General features: G+C 47.5%; 7 protein-coding genes across 7 annotated transcripts; 2 read left to right on the forward strand and 5 right to left on the reverse strand.

The window, feature by feature from the left end:
• Positions 1 to 5,235: 5,235 nt before the first annotated feature.
• On the reverse strand, positions 5,236 to 6,896 carry FPOAC1_013517 (uncharacterized protein; the record flags this gene model as incomplete). Its single annotated transcript, XM_044857858.1, has 4 exons — positions 5,236 to 5,243; positions 5,293 to 5,729; positions 5,788 to 6,021; positions 6,073 to 6,896. 4 exons carry the CDS (start codon positions 6,894 to 6,896, stop codon positions 5,236 to 5,238), a joined length of 1,503 nt encoding a protein of 500 aa, XP_044701240.1.
• Positions 6,897 to 8,514: 1,618 nt separating this feature from the next.
• On the forward strand, positions 8,515 to 9,513 carry FPOAC1_013518 (uncharacterized protein; the record flags this gene model as incomplete). Its single annotated transcript, XM_044857859.1, has 1 exon — positions 8,515 to 9,513. One exon carries the CDS (start codon positions 8,515 to 8,517, stop codon positions 9,511 to 9,513), a length of 999 nt encoding a protein of 332 aa, XP_044701241.1.
• A 943-nt stretch (positions 9,514 to 10,456) lies between these two features.
• On the reverse strand, positions 10,457 to 11,429 carry CHIT46 (Endochitinase 46; the record flags this gene model as incomplete). The annotated part of the gene is made up of 3 exons (XM_044857860.1): positions 10,457 to 11,070; positions 11,314 to 11,328; positions 11,423 to 11,429. 3 exons carry the CDS (start codon positions 11,427 to 11,429, stop codon positions 10,457 to 10,459), a joined length of 636 nt encoding a protein of 211 aa, XP_044701242.1.
• Positions 11,430 to 14,470: 3,041 nt separating this feature from the next.
• On the reverse strand, positions 14,471 to 15,130 carry FPOAC1_013520 (uncharacterized protein; the record flags this gene model as incomplete). The annotated part of the gene is made up of 2 exons (XM_044857861.1): positions 14,471 to 14,581; positions 14,777 to 15,130. 2 exons carry the CDS (start codon positions 15,128 to 15,130, stop codon positions 14,471 to 14,473), a joined length of 465 nt encoding a protein of 154 aa, XP_044701243.1.
• A 3,694-nt stretch (positions 15,131 to 18,824) lies between these two features.
• Positions 18,825 to 21,075, forward strand: FPOAC1_013521 (uncharacterized protein; the record flags this gene model as incomplete). The annotated part of the gene is made up of 9 exons (XM_044857862.1): positions 18,825 to 19,034; positions 19,084 to 19,380; positions 19,432 to 19,753; positions 19,822 to 20,153; positions 20,199 to 20,214; positions 20,262 to 20,332; positions 20,378 to 20,625; positions 20,675 to 20,789; positions 20,836 to 21,075. 9 exons carry the CDS (start codon positions 18,825 to 18,827, stop codon positions 21,073 to 21,075), a joined length of 1,851 nt encoding a protein of 616 aa, XP_044701244.1.
• Positions 21,076 to 22,558: 1,483 nt separating this feature from the next.
• FPOAC1_013522 (uncharacterized protein) lies at positions 22,559 to 24,295 on the reverse strand (the record flags this gene model as incomplete). Its single annotated transcript, XM_044857863.1, has 2 exons — positions 22,559 to 23,619; positions 23,665 to 24,295. The coding sequence occupies 2 exons, from the start codon at positions 24,293 to 24,295 to the stop codon at positions 22,559 to 22,561; spliced, it is 1,692 nt and encodes a 563-aa protein (XP_044701245.1).
• A 1,382-nt stretch (positions 24,296 to 25,677) lies between these two features.
• FPOAC1_013523 (uncharacterized protein) lies at positions 25,678 to 26,193 on the reverse strand (the record flags this gene model as incomplete). Its single annotated transcript, XM_044857864.1, has 1 exon — positions 25,678 to 26,193. The coding sequence occupies one exon, from the start codon at positions 26,191 to 26,193 to the stop codon at positions 25,678 to 25,680; it is 516 nt and encodes a 171-aa protein (XP_044701246.1).
• Positions 26,194 to 26,213: the final 20 nt, after the last annotated feature.

Here is a 26,213-nt window from a genome sequence, read left to right on the forward strand (position 1 = left end):
TGTTAGACATGTTTGTGAGTGCTGGATAAGAGCTGAACTATGTTAAATCTAGATAATAAAAGCCCGTCGCGCTATATAGGTAGATTGGTGGTAGAAGGGGCACTCCGATATATAGAGGCATTGACTGGCTACACATCAGCGATCTGTATTCGATTATCATGAACAAGTTGAACATCAATTAGCGGCTCGGGGTACTGGTATATTGTGACGTTTACGGTTTGCAATCCTTGTTCGCAGAACCTTGAAGCCGCGAATAATCTATATATACCTATCCATTGGCCTGGCATTGGGCGCCTTACTAGATGATTGGAACTGAGGAATGATCGAACGATAGCTACTTGATGCATCCGGTAACTCTCGTTCTATTATGAATGGTCCAATCGAATGCCTTGTCACTAAACCTTCTGCTACGCACTGCCGCTCATGGGAGGACAGCCCGGAGCATATGTCCGCTATCGCCCGTACCCACTCTGATATGGTCAAATTTGGACCGCACGATGATAAGTATACAGTAGTGTGACAAAAGTCTGCCGACCCACCACCGATTTCCCAGCCACCAGACATATGTTTACACATCAATCAAAGTCCAATGGCAATAATATATATATCATTGGAAAGCTCTGCTTCTCGCGCTTAATATTTTGTATACCATCCCCTTGCCCGAATGCAATGTTGCAGTCTTGACTCCAGAGAGTTAATGCACTTCAATATCTTAGCTTGGGGAATTGCTGCCCACGCCGCCTCAACACATCTGGTGAATTCTGCGATATCAAGCTCGTTTCTCTTTAAATCTCGTAGATGAGAGAACATTGTACGTAACTGCCTCTTCAGAATTGCCCAGACGTTCTCAATGGGACTTAAGTCCGGCGAATTCGGCGGCCAATCGATCCAGGATATCGCATATTCAAGGAGCCAAGTTGTTGTTGTAGCTGCTGTATGTACACTTGCATTATCCTGTTGAAAATCTCGGGTTCCGTCGTAAATTGGTAGTGATTCTTCCTCTAAGGCTTTCTGATATGACCAAGCAGTATATCCGTTGTTTTCTGCTGCTTCGTCTCGCGTCATCGTGATAATAGATGATCTTCCTGTCTTCCAGATTGCAGCCCAGAACATAACAGAAATCGTAGGTTTAACGTGATCCGTCTGATTGACAAGGTCTTTATTGTACTTTTCCCAAGGAAATCGGAAGCAATAGGCATTAGGGTTGTTAGATTTATTCTGTACGGAAACTTCATCAGAATTGATCATCTAGATCGTCAGCAATAAAGTCAATACTGCAATTTTAAGACGATATACCTCCTTTAAAATTTCAATATCCTGTATCCAAGCTTGACGCCATGATAAACAAATTCTCGCTTTATCCTTATTCAGTTTCGTCCGGTCCATTGACTTCCATTTCCTCTTGTAGTGTTGCCGTACTGATCTTCGTATGGTCCGGATCGAAACATCAAGACCTAGGGCGGCGCGTAACTGATCCCACGTTATAAACTGGTCCTTGCGGATAATCCGTAGTATATTTCGTTTACCTATACGATTGAGCTTACTAGGACGTCCAGATCTTCCTGTATTCTTGAAAGTGTGCGTATTGAGGTGTTGTTTTGCAATCCGGGTCACAGTTGAAGTGTCGGTTAAAAACTCACGGGCGACGGCCTTTGCAGACATACCCGTATGCAATAATGCCACCATTGAAGCTTTGACTTCGGGAGAAAATTCTTCATTTTTCTTTCTATTGGGACATAATATTTGCCAAAGGAGAGGTCGTTGCGACATTATTAGAAATAACTGTATAAGGCTGAAGCCGTAGAAGGGTCGCGTTGTTGTTGATAAAATTGGGGTGGTTGGTGGAGGGGTCGGCAGACTTTTGGCACTATACTGTACGTCTTGTCAATAGAGCCTGACCCGCCTGCAGTGCCTATCCGTAGCTAATAGATCCTGTTCAGCCTGAAGCGTTCCCCGTCCACCTGTATACCGAACTGGACCCGTGACACAATCGTTAACTTCAATCATTTCTATAATCAGCAAAGGCATTGTCCTCCAAGTAGCTATTTATTTTGGCCAATATTTGTGTAAGTGAAGTTGGTGAAGCTTTTTTTCTTTTGCTTGCCGAAAGAGGGGTTGTGGAATGAATGAATGAATGAATGAATGAATGAATGAATGAATGAATGAATGAATGAATTTATTCCGCCCGGGAGGATACGCCTCATAGGGCCCACAACATTAAGTCTCGTTAGTTACATTCTTTTCCGACTTCTAGCCCTATAACCCTCAAACATCACAATCCCTACTCCTCGCCACATTTCCCAGCCTCTCTTGTCCCTGCGACAGGCCTGCTTGAAGGCCAAATTCTCCAAGTGTTCAGCGTCCCATCTTCAGCGGCTGAAGCCTGGTCTGTCTACCAGAGGCTGTACTATATTAGTTCTTGCTGCATTATATCGTTTGGTTTGTTAGTATATCTTGTATGTTATCATGTCCTTGTAGCATCCAAACGCCCCGTGTTTTTCGCAAACTTGATCGCTGCTCGCACTGCTGCCAGGTTCGGCCTCCACTTATGCCCGTCTTCCGCCGTCTTGCCTCCCAGGAAAAATGATAGACTACCCATCATTTCCCCGTCGACATTTCGCATGTGTTCTCGTTGCTCATCCCACCGTGGACATCGGAAGAGGAAATGGTCCACCGTTTCTTCTTCCTGGCCGCAATCACACGTATCTGTCTCTGCTGCGCCTATCCTGTGCAGATACCTGTTGACCCGTGCCATTCCCGTTCGTAGTTGCACCAGGATGTCGGATTCGCGTCTCTTCAGGGCGTCATATAGTGTGCGCGTGTGCTTGCCGGGCAGCGCCTTATCGAGCTGCTTCGAATAGCTGCCTACGCTCTCAGGTAGCACCATGTGCTGCCGACGTTGTGCTAGTAGTACTCTCAGTCGGGTCGATCGGGCCTGGTACAGCGGTTTCGTTGCTCTGCATCCGCTATCTGTGGCTTTTCGCGCTTCGGTCTTTGCTTTTGCTCCCAGTGTGAAAGAGTCATTCGTGGGCGATACCCAATGCATCGTGATGGTGTTTCCACCCTTTCCAACTCGTTCGGCATGTTTGTAGATCTCCCGGATGGTGCCTTGTCCTGACTGTTGCCGAGGTTTCATAATCGCTTGTAGCGCCGATCGGTTTCTTGTTGCAATGATCACCTCTCGGTGTCGGAGCCCATCGGGCATGCACCTCAGGACCATTGCTATCGCTTCCAGCTCGGCCATGTATGCGTTTTGCTCGTCTCTCGGGCCAAGAGTGACGGAGTACTTTGCTATAACATCACCATTCACTCCTCCGTCCGCGGTGTTGCGCACAACGCCGCCCATGCCGACTAGTCCGTTTCTCGCAGAGGCACTCTATGCAAGTCGAATGGCGTGCGTTCGACTTCTACAGGGTGGGTAGCTGATGATTGGAGCGAAAAGTGGAGTGCTTATCCCACGTGCATAAGGACCTGTTGGGTCGTAACAGGGGCCAATAGGCCCACGGGTACCCGTCGCTATAAGATTTTTCATCATTCTTCATTTTATAACACAAAGAAAGATCTTAAAAATGTAAAAAAAAAACGCCTACAGTATCTTTTGATAGTACTTCAAGTCTCTAAGATAGTTTTACAGAATAATATAAAAAATTTGGAGAATTAAAACATCTCAAAAGTTGCGCTTACGTAAGAATTTCGTTTCTGGTTACGGGTACCCGTGGGAATATAATTCTCTACGTTGTAAAAACCCAAATAAATTACAATAAATGATTTAAAACCGAGAGAAAGCTTCGGATACATTCAAAATGCCATCATCTACTTGTGGAAATGTTTTCATAGTTCTATTCGTAAATTTAAGTAAGATATTGTTGAATAGTGTCAAAAGGAAGCTCATGGAAGTAGCTTAAATGTCACAGCTCGAAGTCAGACCAACCTACCCTAGAGCCACAAGTGGATCAGATCACGTGGCGATAGCGTTATCGCCGTAACCTTAGTTAGACCGCCAGTCAGATCCTGAACGTAGCTCCTTGAGCTACGTCTTGTTAATAGAGCCTGACCTGCCTGCAGTGCCTATCCGTAGCAATAGAACCTATTCCGCCTAAAGCGTTCCCTGTCTACCTATACCACCGGACTCAGCCCGTGACATTAAAAAGGCTATTGTCATCAAAGATGACAGTTGCCACCTATTGCCACAGGCTTAGCAAGCAGCTTCTAGTTGATTCCACATAGCACAGAAAAGACATATAGAGCTTGCTTTACACCTCAAGTAGCAGCAGAAACAACAATAATTCACATGAACATCTGACAGATATTCTGGAAAGTTTGGGAAATCTTATAGCGACGGGTACCCGTGGGCCTATTGGCCCCCTTCATCTAGGACTTTCTGACTAATAACAGTCTAAACCCTGAAGGGAAGGGGATCCTCAAGTTTTTCCAACAGCCGTTCTCAGAGGAGACAAGATCTCGTCCTTAACAAACTTCCTGAACGGACCATCTGCCCATACCTGGGCATTTGAGTTAACTCAAACCTTAACTCATGAGTTAACTCATACAGGGTGGTGCGGGTCCAGCGTCAGTAGTTTCTTATTTTAGTTTTAATGGAAGTACCCTAAAACGGACTAAACGTGGCGCATGCCATGTACACAGCCAGAGTCGAAATCGACCCCGCCAGGTATCAGACATAACAGAGTCCAGTTATTTCGGCGTCCGGGCTTTAAAGATCCGTAGTATAATCGACTTACAACTACTCCCTTTTCATAAGAGCCAGCTCGAACTATCCTCATCATTTCTTCCGGTCATGCATGGAGTTCAAATTCACTTGGGATCACTGATACCCATCTAAGTGCTATTAGTGAGTACGAAGGACAGGGATCATCCCATCGTCGGCAGTACGCGGGGCATGCGCCACGTTTAGTCCATTACTGACGCTGAACTCGCACCACTCTTGTTACGACCCAACTAATCTCCACCCACGTGAGATAACATACCCCACGTTTTCCACCACTTAGAATAGACCTACCCTATACAAGTCGAACGGACCCCATTCGACTTGCATGACGAACAGAGTCGAACCGACCTCGTTCGACCTACATAACCTCATGTATATATACATTCGCTTAGCACTAGATAGTACGATGGCCTACCAGCTATCAACAAAACTTCTTTACCTGAATACGCCTGACCCGCTCTATTCACTATTAAGAGACGTGACACTTCGCAACGCTCAGTGACAACGCCCTACGACTCTGCCAACATAAACCAGTACGGACTAGTTTATCCCTTGGGAACCTTCACCCGTCACAAGCGCCTCCGAATATTCCAGGTGGGCATGCTTCTTCGTGAATAAAGCCGAAACCGCTTGGGTCGTAGCTAAACCCACGGCGTTCCCAAACTGCGCAGCTGTATGAAAAACAGCACCTGCCCGAGATTGGCTTTCACGGGGAAATGCTTCAGTAATTATGAGATGCCCGACAGTAAAGAGGATATCAAAGGAAAACGGTAGAAGAATCTGGGCAAGGAAGGCGCCAGTCCAATAAGACCATCCAGGCTTCATCAGAGCCATGAGAAGTGGCGAGCCTGATGACAGCAGAGTTGTGGCGTTCACGAGCCAGACAGCCGGTACCCTGTTTACAATAAAACCTGTGGTCAGGTTAAGCGTTAGTCCGACGACAGCGCTGGGGACGATCCGAATAGACGCATCAAGAGCCGAGAGATGCTGGATTTCCTGAAAACTGATATGAAGAGTCAGCAAAACCTGGAGGCCAGTGATTGTTTCGGATCTCGGCTTACTAAAGGCTAGTCATGAGGTCCATAGAGTTCAACGCCGCGAAGGACAAAGCTACGGTGCCACAGACGGCTGCAAACGCACTATTCGCCCAGAAACCATTGGGAATCAGCGCTGGCTTATCTCTTTTGACTTGAAAGTGCATCCAACCGATGAAGAGGGGCGCAATCACGAAACAAAGACATAGAAGCACGATGCTGCCTACTTCCTTGACGCGATGAACATCGGTTCCGATAATGCTTTCTTTGGTCAGTAGAGTCCCTTTTTTGTGCCAGAGAGCGCCAACTCACGATAGGAAGTAAGACAACAGAGCCATGAGCGCGGACGCAAGTAGAGTTCCTACCCAGTCGACTTTGAGCCTCAAGCTATACAGCGTACTTCGGAAAGAACCAGGCAGTTCTAATTTTGGCAGCGACCACAGACCCACGACAAATAGGAGCAGAGTCACAACGCCGCAAATATACCATCCTGAACGCCACCCGATGCTATCGACCAATACACCACCTACAATCAAACCAAGAGTAAACCCCAGAAGCTGGCTCAGGCCTAGACAAGCAAAGGATACATTGCGGCTTCGGCCCTGCGGTTGAGTGTTACTCACAAGAGCCACAGAGCTGGCCAAGTGCATGGCTATGGCAATACCCTGCAGCGCCCGCAGAATAACCAACTGTCTCCCGTTCTCGACAAGACCGACGGAGATCATGAAAATGCCATTGATTATACATCCAGTCAGGTTCACCATTCGCGGCCCCAGGACGTCGGCGACGCTACCTGCAAGTAGTAGCGTGGAGGCTGTAGCTAATCCTTGGACTGAAGACGGCCAAAAGGCAAGCGACTCAGGCAGATTTAGGTCTACTGTCAGTCGCGGGAGGCTAATGATTATGAGCCCGTTTGAGACGCTCCAGGCAAGATTGACGCCACAAAGCTGGAATATAGCCACTGTTCTCTGTAGGCGGGACAACGACGGAATGGCATCGATAGCTCGAACCTGTGAGCAGTCGTCGTCCACGACGGTCAGGTGGACCTGAATGTGACCTTTAAGAGACGATTGGTCCATTGGTCTCGGTGCTGGTCTGAGAGTAGAAGGATGTGTGGTGGTCATCGCTTCATACATGATGTTGAACAGTCGCTGAACAAGTAAACCAGTCAAGGACAGTAGCGTGGTTGTAGGGGGATTTGTTCAAGCACTGTATTCGTATTATCCTTCGCGTAAGCATGGATAACTTTGTGTCAAGGAAACCTGGCACAGAGCTGACATCAAGTACATGGAACTCTTGGGACTAGTCCTCTTAGATAGAAGACTTATATGTATGGAAGCCGTCATATTGTATAAAGTGACTCAATTACGCCGCCAATGGCTTTTAAGGAGTGTCCAGGTGAGTAGAAACCACATTGGAGGTCTTGTATTTGCTTCTACCAGGCTTATGATTTAGCTACTCCACGACACCATGTTACTATATGTGTTTGGCGTGTGGACGAATGGAGGATAGCGCCACAATTCTCAAATCTCCTTTAGCAACCCATCGGTACGGCAGGGCGAAATGCGACACACAAGATGGCGTATCTTGACATTTGTTTCCATAGCTTCTCTGTTACATACAAAATCGAACTCATGACATTTCTTAGTTGTTGGAATTGGGTAGAGAGGTCTTGTCAAAGCCCCGCCTGCGCCTATGCCGCTTTCACAACATGATGTACCCACTAACTTCTGAGATCGTGTATTCAACAACAGTTTGAATTGATGGTTCACGAAAGCGTACCAACCATTCCATCTGTACTGCAGTCCAAAAGAGACCCTTTGCCCTATTTTTGTTTCCTTCTGTACTCGTTCAAGTCCGAAACAGCCCTGATAGACCCCCAAATTTCGGTCTGCCTTACAGTATTGTATAAACTGGACATGTTCAATGGTTTTAGACACCCACAAGCTTCTCGGCTGTATAATGATACAGGTTACCTAGAGCAGCAATCATTAGAAAGATATCGTATTGTTTCGGTTCTGCTTTTGTCATGGAAACTATCGCTCAAACTGTGGCTAATACGCAGCCTATCCCCAGGGATGATGCGTGCCCTGCAGTATGTTCGCAGCCGTGGATGTTCGCAGTGGAGTTTAGGAGTGGAGTTGTGCACCAGCCTTGGCCTTGAATGACTGTCTGGTCCACTGAGTACGGCTGCGATCTCCCTGGCGCGCTGTTCGTCCAACTGGCTGTTCTTCCGTTTTCGCAATAGAGTAACGGCCGAAATTAGAGGCCGCTTGCCTGGTTTAATCAATTTAAAATAAGCTTACTTTGAGCGACCAGGAGCAGCTACACCTAATAACACCACTACGGGCCGCCCGATTATAGCTTAGTCGTTAGGATATGCTGAGCACAGTACAACCAGTGATTACTATATACACCCCGTATACTTGGTTCGTGCGCTAGAAATCGAAGAGGTTATGCAGATGGACAGCCGAATTGGATCTTTACTGTATCTTTCAGCCCACTACGGCCAGACACATCTCTACATCAATTTAGCTTCTAAATTTTGATGACATACTTTTTTTTCCTGCATCAGTTTTCTCTTCCATGTGAGTTATATAAGAAATAGATGTGGGGGAGACTAGCACAAGACCTTTCGTTTCTGAAACTTTGGATCACAACCTGAAAATATTCAAAACTAACGTAACGGTTGTTGGTTGCACCCTTCAAGGGACGACCGTATAAAACCCCATCAAACACAGCGAACTCGAAAACATGGCTGATAAGCTTGGAATCCATGATCCTAGAGTAACATGGCACACAGCAACAGTTCGACACAAATCCTACCATTACATGAGGGCTGACCCGGAGAATGAGCCACTGGCGACAATTTTCCTTCTGCATGGGTTTCCTGATTTAGCTTTTGGCTGGCGGTATCAGATTCCTTGTTTGCAATCTCAAGGATATCAGGTCATCGCACCAGACATGCTAGACTTTGGTAGAACCAACGTATCTTGCCAGCTCAGCTTGTACGGTTTAAGAAACATTGCTGAGGATGTCAGAGACCTGGCAGACCTTGTCGCCAAAGACAAAAAGATCATCCTCGGTGGACACGACTGGGGCGCCGCGGTGGTTTGGCGTACAGCTCTGTGGTTTCCGGACCTGGTTCAGGGTATTTTCAGCGTCGGCACACCGTTCATCCCGCCTTCACAAATCTATCGTTCGCTGGATGACGTCGCGCAGAGTGAGGATATGAAGAACTTGAGATACCAACTGCAATTTCGGGGCACGCAGATCGACGAAGAGATAACAGAAGAAACAAAGGTCCGACAGTTTCTGAATGCCATGTTTGGCGGGACGGGCCCTCATGACGAAGTCGGCTTCGATGCATCGACGGGAATCATATTCCATAATTTATCCAAACTGAACCGATCCCATCTGTTGTCTGATGCCGAGCTGGAGTATTATGTCTCTCGTTATTTCCAGAATGGAAAATCTAAAGTGGAAGGGCCCCTTCGCTGGTATCGAACACAGGCACAAAATTATCTCGATGAGTTACGACTCTTACTGAAGCCCGTCAAATTCTCAATGCCAGCGCTATTTCTGGCTGCCACTCATGACGAAACTTTGCCGACGAACCTGACCGAGGAAATGGATCGATACTTCGAGAGCTTGACGTGTAAGGAGATAGATGGGTCTCGCTGGATATTATGGGAATCGCCTGCTGTTGTCAACGAACAGATACTAACGTGGCTGAAGATGATGGTGGTGTAGCACAGAAGTATGAGAACCCTGCTTGATGTCCTACGTAATGACTTTCATAAGCAAGCCATTGAAGCAAACCTTTCTTGGTGAAAGGGACTCAACTTTTCAAGTGCTGTAGGAGATCTTCAATGCACATGGAGGTGATTGATGATTGCTGACAAGCTGCGAAGTCAATACCTGTATGGCTACCCAAGAGCTTTACTGATGGTGATGTCGCATCAAAAGGATTTCTCAATTCAGTTTCGGTTCACCTATGCCGTTGTGTAACTATGTCGTCTATATAGAAGTCAGAAGACCAATGTCTAATGAGCTAAACAAGTCTCTCGACATTACCTAAAGCACACTTCGTTGAATGTTTCGATTTAACAGTGTTAGTAAATTAGTATCTTGTCACTCAATTAATTACTCCAAGTTCTAATCACTCGATGCGACCGAAACCTGTTACTATACGGCTTGGGTTATAGCCGTCGCAATGGTGATCCCCTAGTGCCACTGCATTTTGCTTCTTTTTCTCACTGTTCCTTTGCTTGATCTCCGCTATTACCACGACGAGGTTATCGCGATTCAGCTTCTGCACAACCTATTCTGATAAGCTCATGGAATGTTCTGCATCCTAGACTGCCTATCTATCTCGTAGCTGTATTGCCATTTAAATCATAACTCCTGCTTCCAAGCCTGCGGCAATGTTTTTGTATCTTGAGTCAGGATAAACAAGTAGATTCTCTGTGTCGTCAGTATTTCCCAATGATCTGAAGCTCGCTTCCACCAACGATTCTTGCCCTTTCCCGTCTCCTGATGCCTCCCAGAACATTGCCCCTCCCAGACCATGCTGTTTTAGATACGACACCTTTTTCTGGACCGCCTCCGGAGTGTCATACGAGTAGACACCGAGACCAGATGGGTGCTTGCCGTAGTAGGCTTGTGCCTTCTCGTCGTACATGGCCGTGAGGCCCTACTTGGACAATGCCTTGTAGTCCCAAACGCCATCCTCCCAGCTGCCGAGTGCTTTATTGGCAAGTCCCACGCCGGAGTGTGGCTCCCCCATGCCAGATGAACCGAGAAAGGATCGACCGTATACAAGCATGCCGAGGACAAGTTTACGGGCAGGAACCCCGGCCTCAAGGTAAGCTTTGACAGCGTCATCCGTATTGAAGGGGGTAGACTGGGGGAGATCCGTGTTCGCATAGAGATTGGCGTTGTGACCAGCCACAGGACTCCACGATCCAGCATAGTCGTAGGCCATGAGATTGATGTAGTCGACCTTAGCGCCAAGATCCGCTAGGTGTAACTTGCTGTAGTGGCTGGAGCCTGCAGGGGCGGCGATGGTAAGTTGGAAGTGATAGCCCGGTGCGTGTTCAGCAGCGTATGCATCGAGCTCGGCTCGAACCGCCTCAAGGAGGAGTATCATATTAGAGGCATCCTCATCAGTAGCTGGGTACTCCCAGTCAATGTCGACGCCGTCGAAGCCCCAGTCTTTCACAAGAGTCACTGCTGACTTGGCAAAAATAGATCTGCCGGCGGCACTAGCTGCAGTAGTGGCAAAGTTTGTAGACCAAGTCCAACCGCCTATAGAAAGCAGGACTTTAACCTGGCGGTGCGCCTTTTTGAGGGAAAAAAGTTGTTTAACACACCCAAACGCATTCTGCTTATCACTTTCGAGCCAGGCTATAGATTGAGGTTCGACCCCTGTCAGCAAACGAGCACACCCAAGTCTGAGCTTCAACCGTATATGCTAGCAGATGAGTTTCAATGTAGGGATAAGTTAGTTACTTACAATCACCTTCGTAATGCTTTTCCAAACCTGCGTACGTATCTTCCGTGAATCTGAGAAGAATTAGAATCAATGGTCTTGGTATGGCTATTATATCCCGGATGCAGGTACACGGTGCCATTATTCTGTACATTCATGAACGCGTACAGCACATGTGTTATACTAGAAGCGGGGAGATCCTGCGGTTGAAAGCCTCTCTCGTATGTGCCCCTAAGATACGTACAAAATCAGTACCTAGTCTTCGTCGAGATGATCCAGCCACAACCGCGACCAGTGTGTCCAATAACCAAGTTATTTGATTTGCTTGGTTGTGGTTGGTTGATTACGTAACAACCAACCACAAGTAAGACCCCCTCCGACCAACCACAAGCAAGCCTTTTTTTTGGCTTACTCGAGTTAACTTGAAGTTACTCGACTAAGTTACCGGATTGGGAAAGTGGCCAACAAAGTCTAACCTTAATAGGGCAGGCTAGGAAGACAGCGCACCCTGATTGGCCCAGTCTTTAAATGAAATGGGTGAGGATCTCCTTTTCTTTCTCCTCCAACCTTTCCACAGAGCCAAGGCTGCCGATTTGGTCCAATAACTTGAAGAACAAACCAAATATGTCTTCGCGCCCATTCTTTAAGCCTCATGGAAGGCTCGAAAAAACCACTCCTCCTAGGACCCCTTCTGAGTCGCTCGGCCCCGCCCAGCCGAGCACTCCTAGCTCCGCCTCAACTCAAACCCATGTGTCTAACGATAAGCCCTCCCCTTCAAGGCTTTCTGACGAAAGAGGTGCGCCGGACGCCTCTCAGTGCCCTTTCCCTATCGACTGGGACAAAATCCGCTACAACAGGAAGCCAGTACCATCTATTCGATACCGCCAGCCCCACAAGCGCGCCATCAACTCCAAATCCCAGCCTTTAGCAATCTACAGGCACGGCGCACAGCTTACTACAGATGGGAATAATAAGTTCTGGCTCTGCAAGTATTGCCATAGTAGCGGCCATCACGATGCTGCGCTTTTTGCCAGTGAGAGCACGACCAGCATCAATTATTACCTTAAACAGTAGCATAGACTGGAAGAATTCGGTTACAAAGCCATAGGAGCCGATCCTTTTAGCATAGCCAAGAGGACAGCAAGCCTTACGCCATACCTCGGAAGCCGGCGTGCGGTGTTCAACGACCTGAAATTCAAGGACGATTTTACTGACTGGGTGATTGACCTTGGCCTCACATTTCGTTAGGCGACTCATCAGCGGACGAATGAGATGTTTATCAATTATCTGGAGGATATTGATAAGATCCTTCCCAGAAGCCCATTTACTCTTGGCAGTTGGGTTAAAGAGAAGTGGCTTGGCGATGGTGGGAGACGCGTTTGGCTAAGGACAAAGCTGCAATCCGCCAAAAGCAAGGTCCATGTATCGATGGATGCATGGACATCTGAAGAAGGGACAAACTATCTTGCCGTTGTCGCTCACTTCCTGGATGAGCGCCACAAGTTACAAACAGCTCTTCTAGACCTCCCACCTCTAAAGGGTCCTCATTCCGGTGAGAACATTGCCAAAGTGTTGTCGACCGTCATCGACTTTTACGACGTCTCGCCAATCATTGGCTTCTTCATGATGGACAACGCTGCAAGCAACGATGTATGCATCCAAGAGCTAGCAGAGCAGTACCCGACAATCAACCGCGAAAGCCGCCTTCGGTGCGTCGGCCATATGCTGAACATCATCGTCAAAGCTCTTCTCTTTGGCAAGGGCGTTAGCAAGCTGGAGAAACAGCTGCGCGCTGCATCCGATGACGAGCGGTTTGAGATATGGAGGAAGCAAAGCTGTATTGGCAAGCTCCATAACTTCTGCGTGTGGATCAACAGAAGCGACCAGAGACGGGAGCGGCTGAAACAGTACATCCTGCGGGCTTATGACGAAGGCAGTATCGAACACCTCTACACCAGGGTCCTGGTCGATGGTGGTATCCGCTGGAACTCTGTATATTCCATGATTGAGAGAGCTCTGAAACTCCGCCACGCCATTGATCTCTTCTTTCTCAACTATCGCCGCATCGTCGCCGAAGGATACGATATCTCACAAGATATCCTAACTCTGCAGGATTGGGTTGATCTCGATCACTTCCTCAATATCCTCAAACCTTTCAAGGATCTAACAAAACGCATGGAGGGCCGGGCTAACAAATCTGGCTCAGAAGGATCACATGGCTCACTTCACGAGACTCTCGAGTCGCTGGATGTGCTCTTCAAGAAGCTCCAAGAGGCTGGGAAGTTCGCAGATGATCACCCTGACGTGGTGTCAACATACTATTCCCATGCTATTGATGCCGCTCGTATCAAGCTTGAGGAATATTTTGGCCTCACTGATGCCACCCCTGCATACCGGTGTGCAGTTGCCCTACATCCGGCTAACAAATTTACCTATTTCGAGCTTGAATGGAGTCACAACAGGCAATGGATCAGCGGCGCAAAGAGAGTGGTACAGGAGGTTTTTGCACAATACGAGGCAGCAGCTGCGGAAGCGGACCGAATGGACGGAGTAGGACAAGAGGAGGAGCCGGAGGAGCTGGAGGAGGAAGCAATTGCTGACAACAGTATCGCTCTTGATCCACTTCAGCAAGCTCGTAAGCGTCGGCAGAGGCTTGCTGTCACTGCGATGTCAGCTACACGAGGAAAGAAGCGGGTAAAGTTGACGTCTGAGCTGGATGAGTTTATGGCGAGGACTAACAAGGCTGATCTGGATGTTGAGGATCCTCTGGAGTGGTGGGTTCGCCATGCATCTGACTATCCTATCCTGTCGAAGATGGCGTTTGACTTGTTCAGTTGCCCAGCAATGAGCGCTGAATGTGAGCGCGTCTTCTCACAGACAAAGAAGGTCATTACGGATGAACGGAACCGGCTCAGTTCGGACACGGTAGCAGCGATTGAATGCCAGAAGCACTTGCTTCGAAGCGGAATATTAGCCTAGATCTACCACCGTAGCTATACAGGGCATGAAAAATAGTCGAGTAATGCCAACCAACCAAGTAAATCAAGCCGCTGTTGCCGAGTAAACCAAGTCAAGCAAGGGGTTCTGTCAACCAAGTAAAAAAAGGGTCCAAATTTTGCTTTACTTGGTTGTTGGACACTGAGCGAGCTGCTGAAAGAATGTATCGCTGAAGAAGGAAAAAGGAACGTTGGTGTTAATCAGAAGTCCCAGGCTCAATTATCGGATCGTCTTGACTCTGGCGCGCGGCACAGTACTGTACTGCAAGCGTCGTCGCTTAGGCCGTTCAGATTCATCGGTTGACAGATCTGGATCGGCTGCTTGACTGCTCTCGAAAATCCTGTGAGACCTGGCGTTGGCCAATAGTACTCAAGCTCGCAACATCACATTCACATTCACATTCACATTCACATTCACATTCACATTCACATTCACATTCACATTCACATTCACATTCACATTCACATTCACATTCACATTCACATTCACATTCACATTCACATTCACATTCACATTCACATTCACATTCTTGCGGAGATGGTCCGCTGCCGAACTCGTAGCAGCAGCGGCGAAGAACTCAGGCTGACCCTTCGCGTCGCACAGGCGACAGGCCCAGTAAGGACTCAGCGGACTGTCGTTAGTGTCAATCTCAACAAGAAAAAGTCCATGGCGCTTGATCCAGCTCTTCCGACCCTTTGAGCCCTTCCGGGACAAGGACTCTTCCAAAACATATCGTTTGTTCCTCCACACTGCTCGCGGAAGATCTGCAACTGTAGGGTGGTCTGGCAATGCCGACTGCGTCGTCAGCTCGAATTGACTCGCCAAATTCCTTGGTGGTTGGAGAAAAGAAAAGGCAGAGGGTGGAGGCGAAGGGAGCATGATGTCGTCGAATTCCATCGGGTTAGGCGTCGACTCGTGGGAGGAATGGTACGCGTTGAAAGGTAAACAAACTAGCACTGACGCGACTTGATGTCGCTAGGGCGGGATGTAAAAGTTAAGGAGCTACTTTCTCCCCCACCAGCTTGACAGTGGTATTGGGGTAGCTCACTAATGGAGGGCTTGATGGATGACTTTGATTGGCTGGGGTTGCTCACCAGCCAGGTTCCGGGTAAGCTGTGAAAGCGCGGTCGACGGTTTGGCAGCATGGAGGCTAGATGACATGTTGTGTATCAAATCTATCAAATGTTATTTCAAATCGAGGATCTCGTATTTGTTTGATTGAAATAAAATTTTGGCATATTTGATTGATTTGTTTGGCAATTTGTTTGATTTGATTTGATTTGATTTGAGGGCTGCGCTGTCTTTAATAACTCAACAACCTTTTAAAGTAGGTGATGAGATTGATTGATGTTAGGTTGAAGATCTAACTTCAGACTGGACATGTCCTTCCTAGCTATATGTACGTGACTGACGGATCGGACTATCTATGTACCTTCCATCATGTTCAACCTCAATACCTTGTCATCCCGAAATTTATAAATAAGTCCGCTTCCCCCACCTGCCCAACAAGAGCATTGAACAGCACCGACTCTTGCTGTTCCGATTGTCTCCTCACAGAGGACGCCGACCTTGGTGATGATATGGATGATCGCCAATAGTAATGCTGCCATATATACAGCCCGTTTTCATCATATCATATGTCCATGATCCTTGATGGCCATGCGGAGAAGCGAAGCCCACTGTGTCCCTTGGGAGGAAGCGTTCTGCTGCAGTCTCGTAGTCGCATTGTACGACGTATCCTGAGATGTCACGGTATATGATGGGAAAGATTATGTAAGTCACCTTGATTGCAGATTGGCAGCTTCCGTTTTTGTACCCCGGGGTACAAAGACATTATATATATAAATAATATAATGCGTTTGCTCAGAGACTTGACTTGGTAGACGTCGATTTGTACCCCAGGGTTGAAAATCATAGGCTACCTTTTCTGAATAACGACCTCTTGGTTTGTACCCCAGGGTTGAAAATCATAGGCCACCTTTTCTGAATATAATATGACCTCTTGGTTTGTACCCCTCGGGTTAAAAACTTCTGCTTCCACTTACTTTATACAAACCTCTAAAGCTATATATTTTTACTCTATTGCCCTACCTTATAACCTATCCTTTTAACGCCACAACCTAAGGCTAACCCTACCCCTAAAACGCCTGGGAACCAAGGTCATCTCTTGACGTGACGTATCCCTGGTGGATTGCTCGTGGATCATCGTATCTCAGCCGCGTTGAATGTTGAATCTGGAACTGGATCTTGCAAGTGTAAGGGTGACGATGCTGGCGGTCCGATAGCGGAGAAAAACTATACCATATATGGAAACTGGGGCGGGACCCGTCCAATTTTAGAAGGACGGGTACCCGTCCGCCTATTAGCCGCCCTCCTTGTGCCACAGCTTATATAAGCTATTTCCGATACATCTGACCCGCGCCACACCTTGCATAACAAGCCACATGTATATTTTTTACGTTAATTCAATTTTCACTTTTCTCGCCGATCACGACCTAAGTCGGCGGCAGAATATAAAAAAAACAGACTGCAGAAGAGAGTGATGACAGTAGAGGAAGGAAGGCAAGAGATTGGTCAGATGAATGTTGGCGGGCAGGTAGTGGAATAATCGTTGAGAAGTAGTCAGGGAAGGTCGAGCCTGCTCTTATTGGGCCTGTCGCTCGGTTGATAGCGACTATAGCAACAACAACAGGATTTTCCATTATTACGAGATGGAGTTAGCGGACCGATATAGATTAGAGGAATGTAACATTGAGTGGTGGCGCGGGAGCTGTTCATTTGGACCTTTCAGCTCCCCACTCTTGAATCTTGGGAGAGTTTATTACGCCCGGGAGAACGAATCTCATAAGGCCCTCTTGAATCTTGGCATCTGGTCAGGTCATAGTTAATAGGTGCCAAGTGGCACACGATTTGACATCGAGCTTGCTGCCTCCCTTAGTCCTACATGTCTTATTACCCCGCCCTGCCCGGCGCCCAATCAAAGGCAGGATTGACAGCTTCCAAGCGTCACGCAGCACAATTCAGTTTGCTTTGTTATCTGCGGGGGTTGAAAATATGCAGCCGCTTCCCTTTTCATCCATGCCTTGCGCGATTATGCAGCCAACAATTATATTTCAACGAATCATAATGTGACCGCAGTGTTCTCAAAAGAAGATAAAAGAGACAACATGGAGAACACATCTACGCCACGTAAGAGATTGCGATGACACGGTCCTGGAGTGACGAGACCCTTCGGGGTTCGTCGGGCCCAAGGCGTAGGGTAATGAATTTGATGTGGTCCGGAATGTGACCCCGAGCTGACTGCACCAATGATAATCAAGGGGCACGGTAGGGGGTGTCACGGATTTATTGTTTTGTTCCCCCGCGTGTTCGAGACGTGTCGCAGCTGACGATCCGCAGGCTGGGTGGAAAAATACCGCAATCCATTTCATCGAGACCTTTTCGGTCACCCTAGGTACGAGGGAGGAACACAACCCGTATACGGACGGCCGAAGCTATTGCTTATGGCCTTAACTATCTACCGGTGGTACAGTAAAGATCGAAATCGGTTGTCCATTTTTGACTCTCTTTCATTTATACCGCACGGACCTTTTTGACGGGGGGCGTATGGCTTACACAGTAATACGTTTCAGTGTACGAATGAGAAACGCGGTAACCTCTCCTTTCACCTAGGAGGCAAGGCAGCATCAGACGGTCAGAACTGGGCGCCGAACATGGATGCGGTACGAGCTACAGTCAGGTTCGCGATCGCCACAGGTCGCCTGGAATAGAGATGACAGGAACGACCTAAAATAGCAACATTTTATCAACACTAACCGATAACCCCCGACGCCCTCAAACGGTCAACAGCAGGCATCGCTTCAGCCGCCAAAGATAGGAAACTGAACACTTGGAGGAAATGGGCTTCAAGTTGACTTGCTACTACTAACATCTAGGAGGGCTAAGGATAAGAGTGATGATTAGACTGGAAAGAATAAGGCGAGATTCTCATGGGCTTGACGAGAGTAAGGCAATAACTAGCGAAGCGTATGTACCTTTAGCTTCAGAGCCCATTGGGCGTTGGCCTACCGGGCGTAATAGACTTGTATTGTATCTAACAGGTGGCGGGCCCGCACCTGCAGATGCGAGTGGCACAGACAAAGCACAGACGAGGAGGGATAAATCCGTAAAAACAGTTCCTTGAGTGTGCTCAGCACATAAAGTTCCAGGATGCGGCGCCTCGGGCGCTCGGCAGTTGAGGGAATCCGTAGCATGTGGGGTAAAGTCCGGGGTAGAGCGTGCGGGGGAGATCATATGCCGTAACCTCACTGAGTCTAGATGTGTTGTATTGCTTGGGGGATCCACCGAGTGGTGTGACGAAGCGGACGCGGGTACGCAGTTTGTGCAGCGCGGAATAGAGCCTGGAATTCATGCTTTTCCCATGACGCTACCGTGTGGTTTCGAAGAAATGATCTGTTCCATTTCCATGGTGAGGGATGCGTGGGGCATGAGGTTTATAAAGCTCTTTGTATGTCCCGATACGTTAGCTTTTCAAACACAATCACCCAAGCACTATCTTATAATAAGATCTACAATGGTAGAGAATATTCCAGTTCACAAGAAGTTCAACACTGAGCTTACAGATTACTCCGTCGAGCGTCATGGCCATCAAGGTGTCTATGCCGACAATCTCGAAGTAGACGCTCTTATTGTCGGTGCTGGCTTCGCTGGTATCTTCATGCTCAAGACTCTCCGCGACAAAGGTTACAAGACTGTTGTTTACGAAGCTGGTAACGACACTGGTGTAAGTCCAACTCACTTCTACGAGCTTATTGCTAAATCTGACAAAACAGGGCACTTGGCGATGGAACTGCTACCCCGGCGCTGGTGTTGACTCTGAAGTGCCCGAATATGAATTCCAGTGGCCAGAAGTCTACAACACTTGGACCTGGCCATGCAATTATCCTACGTATGCTGACCTTCGTGCATACTTTGACCATGTTGATGAGGTCCTTGATATCAAGAAGGATATTGCTTTTAATACTGTTTTTGTTAAAGGCAATTTCGACACTGAGAGTGGACGATGGAACATTCGTACCGCTGATGGTCGTGTTGCCAAGGCCAAGTATCTCGTCTTGGGTACTGGATTTGTAAGTAACCCCAAATATCGCTGAAGATGTGGAAACGGGCTGACATTTCAGGCTTCTCGTCGATATATTCCCGACTGGCCAGGTATGGACAAGTTCAAAGGCGTGATCCACCACTCGTCCTTCTGGCCCGATGAAAAAGTCGACGTGACCAACAAGCGCTGCGCCATTATCGGCACCGGCGCATCAGGAGTCCAGATCACACAAGCCTGGGGTCCTGAGGCTGGACACCTGAAAGTCTTTCAGCGCACCCCCAACCTCGCCGTCCCTATGCGGCGCAAGTATCCCTCGGCAGAGGAACAAAACGCCGCCAAGAAGTTCTACCCCGAGCTCTTCGCTACCGCGAAGAATGCTTTGCTGGCTTCCACTACGACTGGTATGAGAAGAACACCTTTGACGACACCCCCGAGGAGCGTGAGAAGTTCTACGAGCAGGTCTGGGCAGATGGCGGCTTCAGATATTGGGTTGCTTTGTACAAGGACAACCTGTTCAACGCCGAGGCGAACAAGGAATCATACAGGTTCTGGGCTAAGAAGACACGCAACAGGATCGGCGACCCCAGGAAGAGAGATCTTCTTGCGCCGCTGGACATGCCGCATTACTTTGGCGTCAAGAGACCCTGTCTTGAGTATGATTACTACGAGCAGTTTAACAGAGAGAATGTGGATATTGTTGATATCAGGAACAACGCGATCAAGGAGTTTACTAAGACGGGTATTACTTTGGAAGACGGGACGCATCATGAGTTTGATGTTATTGCTGTGGCGACTGGATTTGTAGGTCACCCCAAGAACTTTGATGAACGACGCTAATTTTGATAGGATGTTGTCACTGGTGGTAGGTGCTATATGATAGGAGATGAGTGATTCTGCTAATAGATTCAGTGATGACACAGCTTGGCCTTGAAAGCATTTACGACGCCAAGCTTGAGGAGGAATGGAAGACTGGCGCCACAGTGAGTAACCCTCTAAACACTTCCAATGCATGCTTACAAGTAAAGACCTACCTCGGTGTTTCTACCCCTGGCTATCCCAATATGTTCCATATCTACGGCCCCCACGGCCCGACCCTTCTCAGCAATGGCCCTACATCCGTCTCCGTGCAAGGCCGTTGGATTGTAGACGCCATTGACAAGATGACACTTAATAACATTAAATACATCAATCCCACGGAGAAGGCCGGTAAAGAATGGAAGCAGCATATTCTCAACCTGAATAACAAATCTCTCTTCCCAACTACACGCTCTACGTAAGTAAATACATAACTTTGATAAAGATGTTTATACTAATAACGGTAGATATATGGGTGGATCAATTCCAGGCAAGATTTATGAGCCTGTTTGTTACTCTGGTGGTATTCCGAAGTATAAGAAAGAGATTCGCAATGCTCTCGATACTATGGAAGGCTTTGAGGTTGTTAAGAACAAACCCAAACCCTAGATGTTGTTCGCAGGTGCAGACGACGACCGAAGCAGCACGTTATAGGATCCGACCCAACACGTCCATTTCTGCCCCTTTCCATGAATACTGTACCAACACCTTGGATTTGAGGGTCTTAGTCGCCGAGAAACGTAAGGTCAACAAGAAGGGTCTACACCAGATTTCTGTCTTCAAGTTCAACCACGACGAGTCCCCAAGGCCGCTTCCTGGCAAGGTGTTTACACCATCAACGCCATCACCGAACACTAAGCGGTGCTAGACGCATTCCCAAATTGTAACACGTTTTGCTGGCTTGATTTGTGTTGCCGAGATGTCATTCTTTAACTAGTTGATCTTTCCAGGGGAGGATTTGAGGTGGATATAAAAAGGGGAATTGATAGGGGGGCGTGATGTTTTTGATACGGGGGCGTCATCCTTACGGGGGCGTCACTTTTATTGCCTCCAATTGGTCAAAAAAAAGGCTGACCCACTAGTATAATGTCACAACAGATCCAGTCCCACTATTATTAACCATAACATGTCTCTACTTATATATACAGGCGGATGCTGTTGAATGGATCGCGTGCGCCTTGATGTCCTTAATTATATGTGTATTGTCTAACTTCCCCCCCGCCTTCCTTGGAGAGGGGTCTGCTTATTATGCTTTCCCGAATAGGTCTAGGGTAGCCGACAGCTGACCGATAGGTCACACGATACCCCCCGTGCGGCCATCCTACTGTTCAACAGATGCATTATCACAGGGCTGTAAGTATCCGTGCCTCTAGCACGGGGAGTGCACTGACCGGGCAAAGGGGCTGCTGACAGGGAAAAAAAAGGTACCTTAATTTTGCGGTGAAACCCGCCCAATCTTTGTACATGCAAATGGAGGGGTTGCTCCGGGTTGATCTATGTTACTAACTGATGAAAATTCGGTACCTATTTTTTGGTGGAAATCCTGCAAAGATGAGGTACCGGGGTTTTCCCTGTCAGCAGCTCCTTTGCCTAATTTCGGGGGCGGCCAATACATGGGCACCTAGGTGCCCAAATTATGTCAGTAATCGCCCCGATTGATCCGTAAGGCGTCTGCCGTTGTTTAACCGATTAGTATTGGTGCCACTTCAACTGGTTCTTTACTGGTTCTTTTGGTCTCACTCGCAAATCCCGTTCCTCCCGGCTAGCCAACGAGTACAATTGATTTTGTCATTGACTACTAGGCTAGGAGGATCACTTACTGTGCAAGACGCACAGGATTGATTTACTGGCTAAAAAGGCTGCAAATTGTCACGGCCAGGGTCCCTGGATGCATTCAGGGTCTTACCGCTGCACTAAATGGCAAAAGACTAGGATGTAAGGTCCCTAACCTTATACTGCATTCTCATATATATAGCTATAGCGCCCTCAGATCAGGATCAGTTCAGGCCTCAGGCTTCAGGCTGTGACACAAATGATAAAACACCCCAGGAAAGGCAACAGAATGGTAGTTATGCGGGAAGTGCCCGTTCAAAATCGCGGCGCTGTGGCACTTGCGGTAAAGCTGGGCATAATGCGTGAACTTGCCCAGAGACTGCAGAATCATCGGCTTGATCTATTTCCGATGCAATTGTTGTTGATTATTAGTGTAATAACGGTGTAATCGAGGATAATTGCTGAGCAGTGCTGGAAAGTGCGGCGCTCGCTTATGGATTACGTTATAACATGCTTGCATATTCAGTTTCTTCTCATGATAAGAATTCATCGCAAGACAACTCTCAGCCATCCATCAACTATGGTTGAGGAAAGTCAGCCAGATTCAACCCTTGAATCTTACTCTCCGCTACAAGCAACAAAGGATCAATGAAACTTTTCAGACAGCAGCTGTGTTGAACAATCTTCTTAGGCGCCTCTTCGTTCTTTGTAGAAGCTGTACTAGACGGATCGCTTGTTTGAGGAGTAGAAGACGCGCCAGCAGTAGCAGAATTTCCAAAAAGACTATCAGCCGGCAAGTGAGATGCGCTGCGAGAAGCATTGTCAGTTTGAGGCACGGTCCTTGCCCCAAAAAGTCCTCCAGAAGGAGCTGCGAGAGTTGAAGTAGGCTGAGGTTTTGCACCAAAAATTCCACTGGTTGTCCTGGGGGTAGTGTTGTTTTGAGCCGCAGGAGCAGCACCAAATCCACCGCCAAATGTAGGGGTACTCTGAGACACAGTAGAAGCGCCGAATGATCCGCCAGAAGCTGTTCTAGAAGTAGGGTTATCGCGTTGAGGGGCGGCGCTTCCACCGAATCCACTGCTGGAAGTCGCGTTGGGAGTAGGGGTACTTTGAGTCGTAGTTGAAGTGTCGAATAACCCGCCAGAGGCAGCTCTAGGAGTAGTGTCGTTCCGAGAGGCGGCACCCCTACCGAAGAGTCCACCGAAAGCTGGACGTGGATCAGAGGTATTTTGAGCTGTAGTGGAGGTAACGAAATGTGAGAAACCAGACCCAAAAAGGCTTGAAGTTGATTGAGTAGTAACAGCATTAAATTGGGTAGCAGGTGGAGACGTTGGCTGATCATGTAGTAGCCATGTACCCGGATGTTTCCCTGCAGGGCTTTCTGCTACCGAGCTGTAATACATCGATGACTGCATATCGCGCAAAGAGCTGATAATCAAGTCGAGTCTGAGCGAGTAAAAGGGAGACTCGGGTCGTGGGTACAGACTGACTGCTCTCATAACTTGTAGCAAAGATCCTAGGAGCATAGCTCTACAACCCTCACTGCATCCCAGCTTCCGGTGAAGAAGGTCATCTTGAACCTTATATAGTCCATCAACTAGGTATTGCAAGATTTCTGTCCTGCTTTCTTCGATACGACCTATCTTTGTAAGCGTAAGCTATCATTTTGCACAAGTCGACTTACTAGGAATATCTGCACGGATTGGTAGATCAAATGTAGGCATACCCTCGCTGGTATATCGAGCAGCTCTCTGTGTACACTTCTGGAAGAGATTTTCATTCGCAAAGACAAAGGAAACGAGAATAAGTTGTGCTAGTGTTTTATCCATTCTTTGCGGGAGTGTATAAAGCCAACCGTATGACGAAAGCCATGTCTCAGTGAAGAACGAAAGAGCATCATGGCATTCTAGATCATCAACAATAGAAGCAATTCTTGATAGAAGATCCAGTTCAGCATTCTGGGGAAGTCCGCGGGTTTTTCCATGTATTATCTTCAAGACCAGCTCAAAGGCTTGAGCGTCAAAAACTTCCCCAAAGTTCCAATGATAAAGACCATCGTCTTGTTTTGAGGCTTCTTTGAAGGCGCTTGAGAACAGCTTAGAAGCACGACGCGATGCAAGTGTCAGATGCTTCTTGGAGCAGAGAAAATGTTTCTCGATGAATTCCGGGGAGTCTGGGGTGCCAGCGGGTTCGGCCGGTTCTGTGGAGTTGGCGGAGTCGGAGGGTTCTGTAGACGGAGGATGAGGGTCCTGCTTGATTGCGAGGATGACTAGAGTGTCACCATCGGGGTCGATTGCAACGCAAGTATTTGACATGTTTGCTAGGTTGACGAAAAGTAAAATTGAGCCTTTTTGGGGGGGAAGTCCCCCCTCTTCAGGTGCAGATAACCCTGTCAGTTATCGTACTCCATATTTATACACCAATCATGCTGTGCGTTGTGAGCCACTAAGAGCTCAGATCACAATTAACACAGCGGCTACGGAGATAACTGCTGCCTCAGCTGAAAAGGCACCAAATGGTACGTAACAATATACGAGAGGTCTGAAAGGCAACAGCTAGTAGAGACTTGATCAAGTGTTTGGACAGACAAATTCCTGAAAGCAAATGTACCTCTCCAGTTCAATGTCAGGCTTCAGAATGATCGATAGTCTTTACATAGATGTAAAGGTGACATTTCCTCCGACATCGCCCTAACAACAAGTCCAAGGGATCTTGCCTACGACAATCACATTATGCAAGGAGTGCGACCACGCGTAACATGAGTGCTCCAAAAATCCCTCAACCTACACTATCTGTCAAATATTGGGGTGAAATTGTGTGTATTGTAGGGATGAGCACGTGCATAATACACATGTGTATTAAGCCGCTTTTTATTATAACGAAGCAGCATTTTATTCCTAATAAAAAGCGCGCTTTTTATTGCAATATTACGTACGACCCATTTATGAAGCTGCCCATGGGTCATATCATACAAACAACCTGTTACGACCTAGACTAGGAACTATTAGCCCAAAATGTCCAACTTCGCTTAAAATTTTGGAGTGAGCTTGGCTCGGGCTGCTGATTGGCTAAGAATAACCCCAACCCCATACTTGGGGTTAGCAAGACGCAGAGAAAAGGGGACTTCAATCAATTAAGAAAAACAACGAGACACAGTGTTGCGAATAATATAAACAATACGTATATTGGCAATATGGAAGCCTCGCAATATTATTGTATTGCCAAGTGGTGCATATTGTATTAGGCCATATGACATTGGCCTATATTGTATTGTATTGCCAAGAACCCAATATATTGCCAGTATGACAATACATCCCATATATTGCACGTGATCTGGGTTATTCTACTGCGGCAGCTAAAGTACATCACCTTGAAGCTCTCGTATCCCAAACCATGACTTCAGGCACTCCAGAGCTTCAACTACATCACTACCAAGCCGATTTCGACGATCTGCAATGGTTATCTTGGCCCCGGAGAAGAGCCGCTCCGGCTCCGAAGGGGGGGGATAGTACAGTGCTTTTCAGGTTTAGTTTCCCTTCCAATACTAATCAATCACGTTACTATTTTAGCGGGCGAGAACAAAAATCGAAGATCGAAATTTTAAAACTGAACTTGAAATTCCCTGTAGAACACACGTTTAAAAAATAAAAATAAAAATAAAAATAGGGTAGTTAGGTAGTTAGCTATCTTATGTGTCTTACACCAGCAGCTCTCCACCTTTTGCTGTTGCTTCAAAGACTCCCGTCACCTCAGTCTCCGTCAATATTTTCCCCTCGTCGCTATCGCTCCAGTCGTACATTTCAATCCCCTTATCAGAACGTCTAAAGAGAAGTGCGCCATTGGAATTCTTCTCATTGACTTCTATGAATCTCAATTTGAACCCCATACCTTCCATATATTTGGGAATAAGCGCACATAAGAACGCGGTCAAGTCGGGCATCGGATACGCTTTGCCAGAGTATTGACCGTCTAACGAGACGTTGTTTGCGACGATTCTGAGGGGGTCCTCACGGCAGTTGAAGCCGAGAATTCGCTTTTCTAGGCAATGCCCTCCAACATTCTTCAGGCCTAGTGCTGAGTATTTTATACTTTGCGCTGTGTGTGAAGGTACGACAGTAAACTTTAGGAATTCTGTTGATCGATTAAGCACTGCTTTGGCAGCATCTCGGTTGAGGGCGATATTGAACTGATTTGCGAATAGGTTCGCCGACATATCGCAGGAACCCTGGCAAT

Source organism: Fusarium poae, assembly GCF_019609905.1.
Source record: "Fusarium poae strain DAOMC 252244 chromosome Unknown contig_2, whole genome shotgun sequence".
Classification (NCBI taxonomy): Eukaryota; Fungi; Ascomycota; class Sordariomycetes; order Hypocreales; family Nectriaceae; genus Fusarium; species Fusarium poae.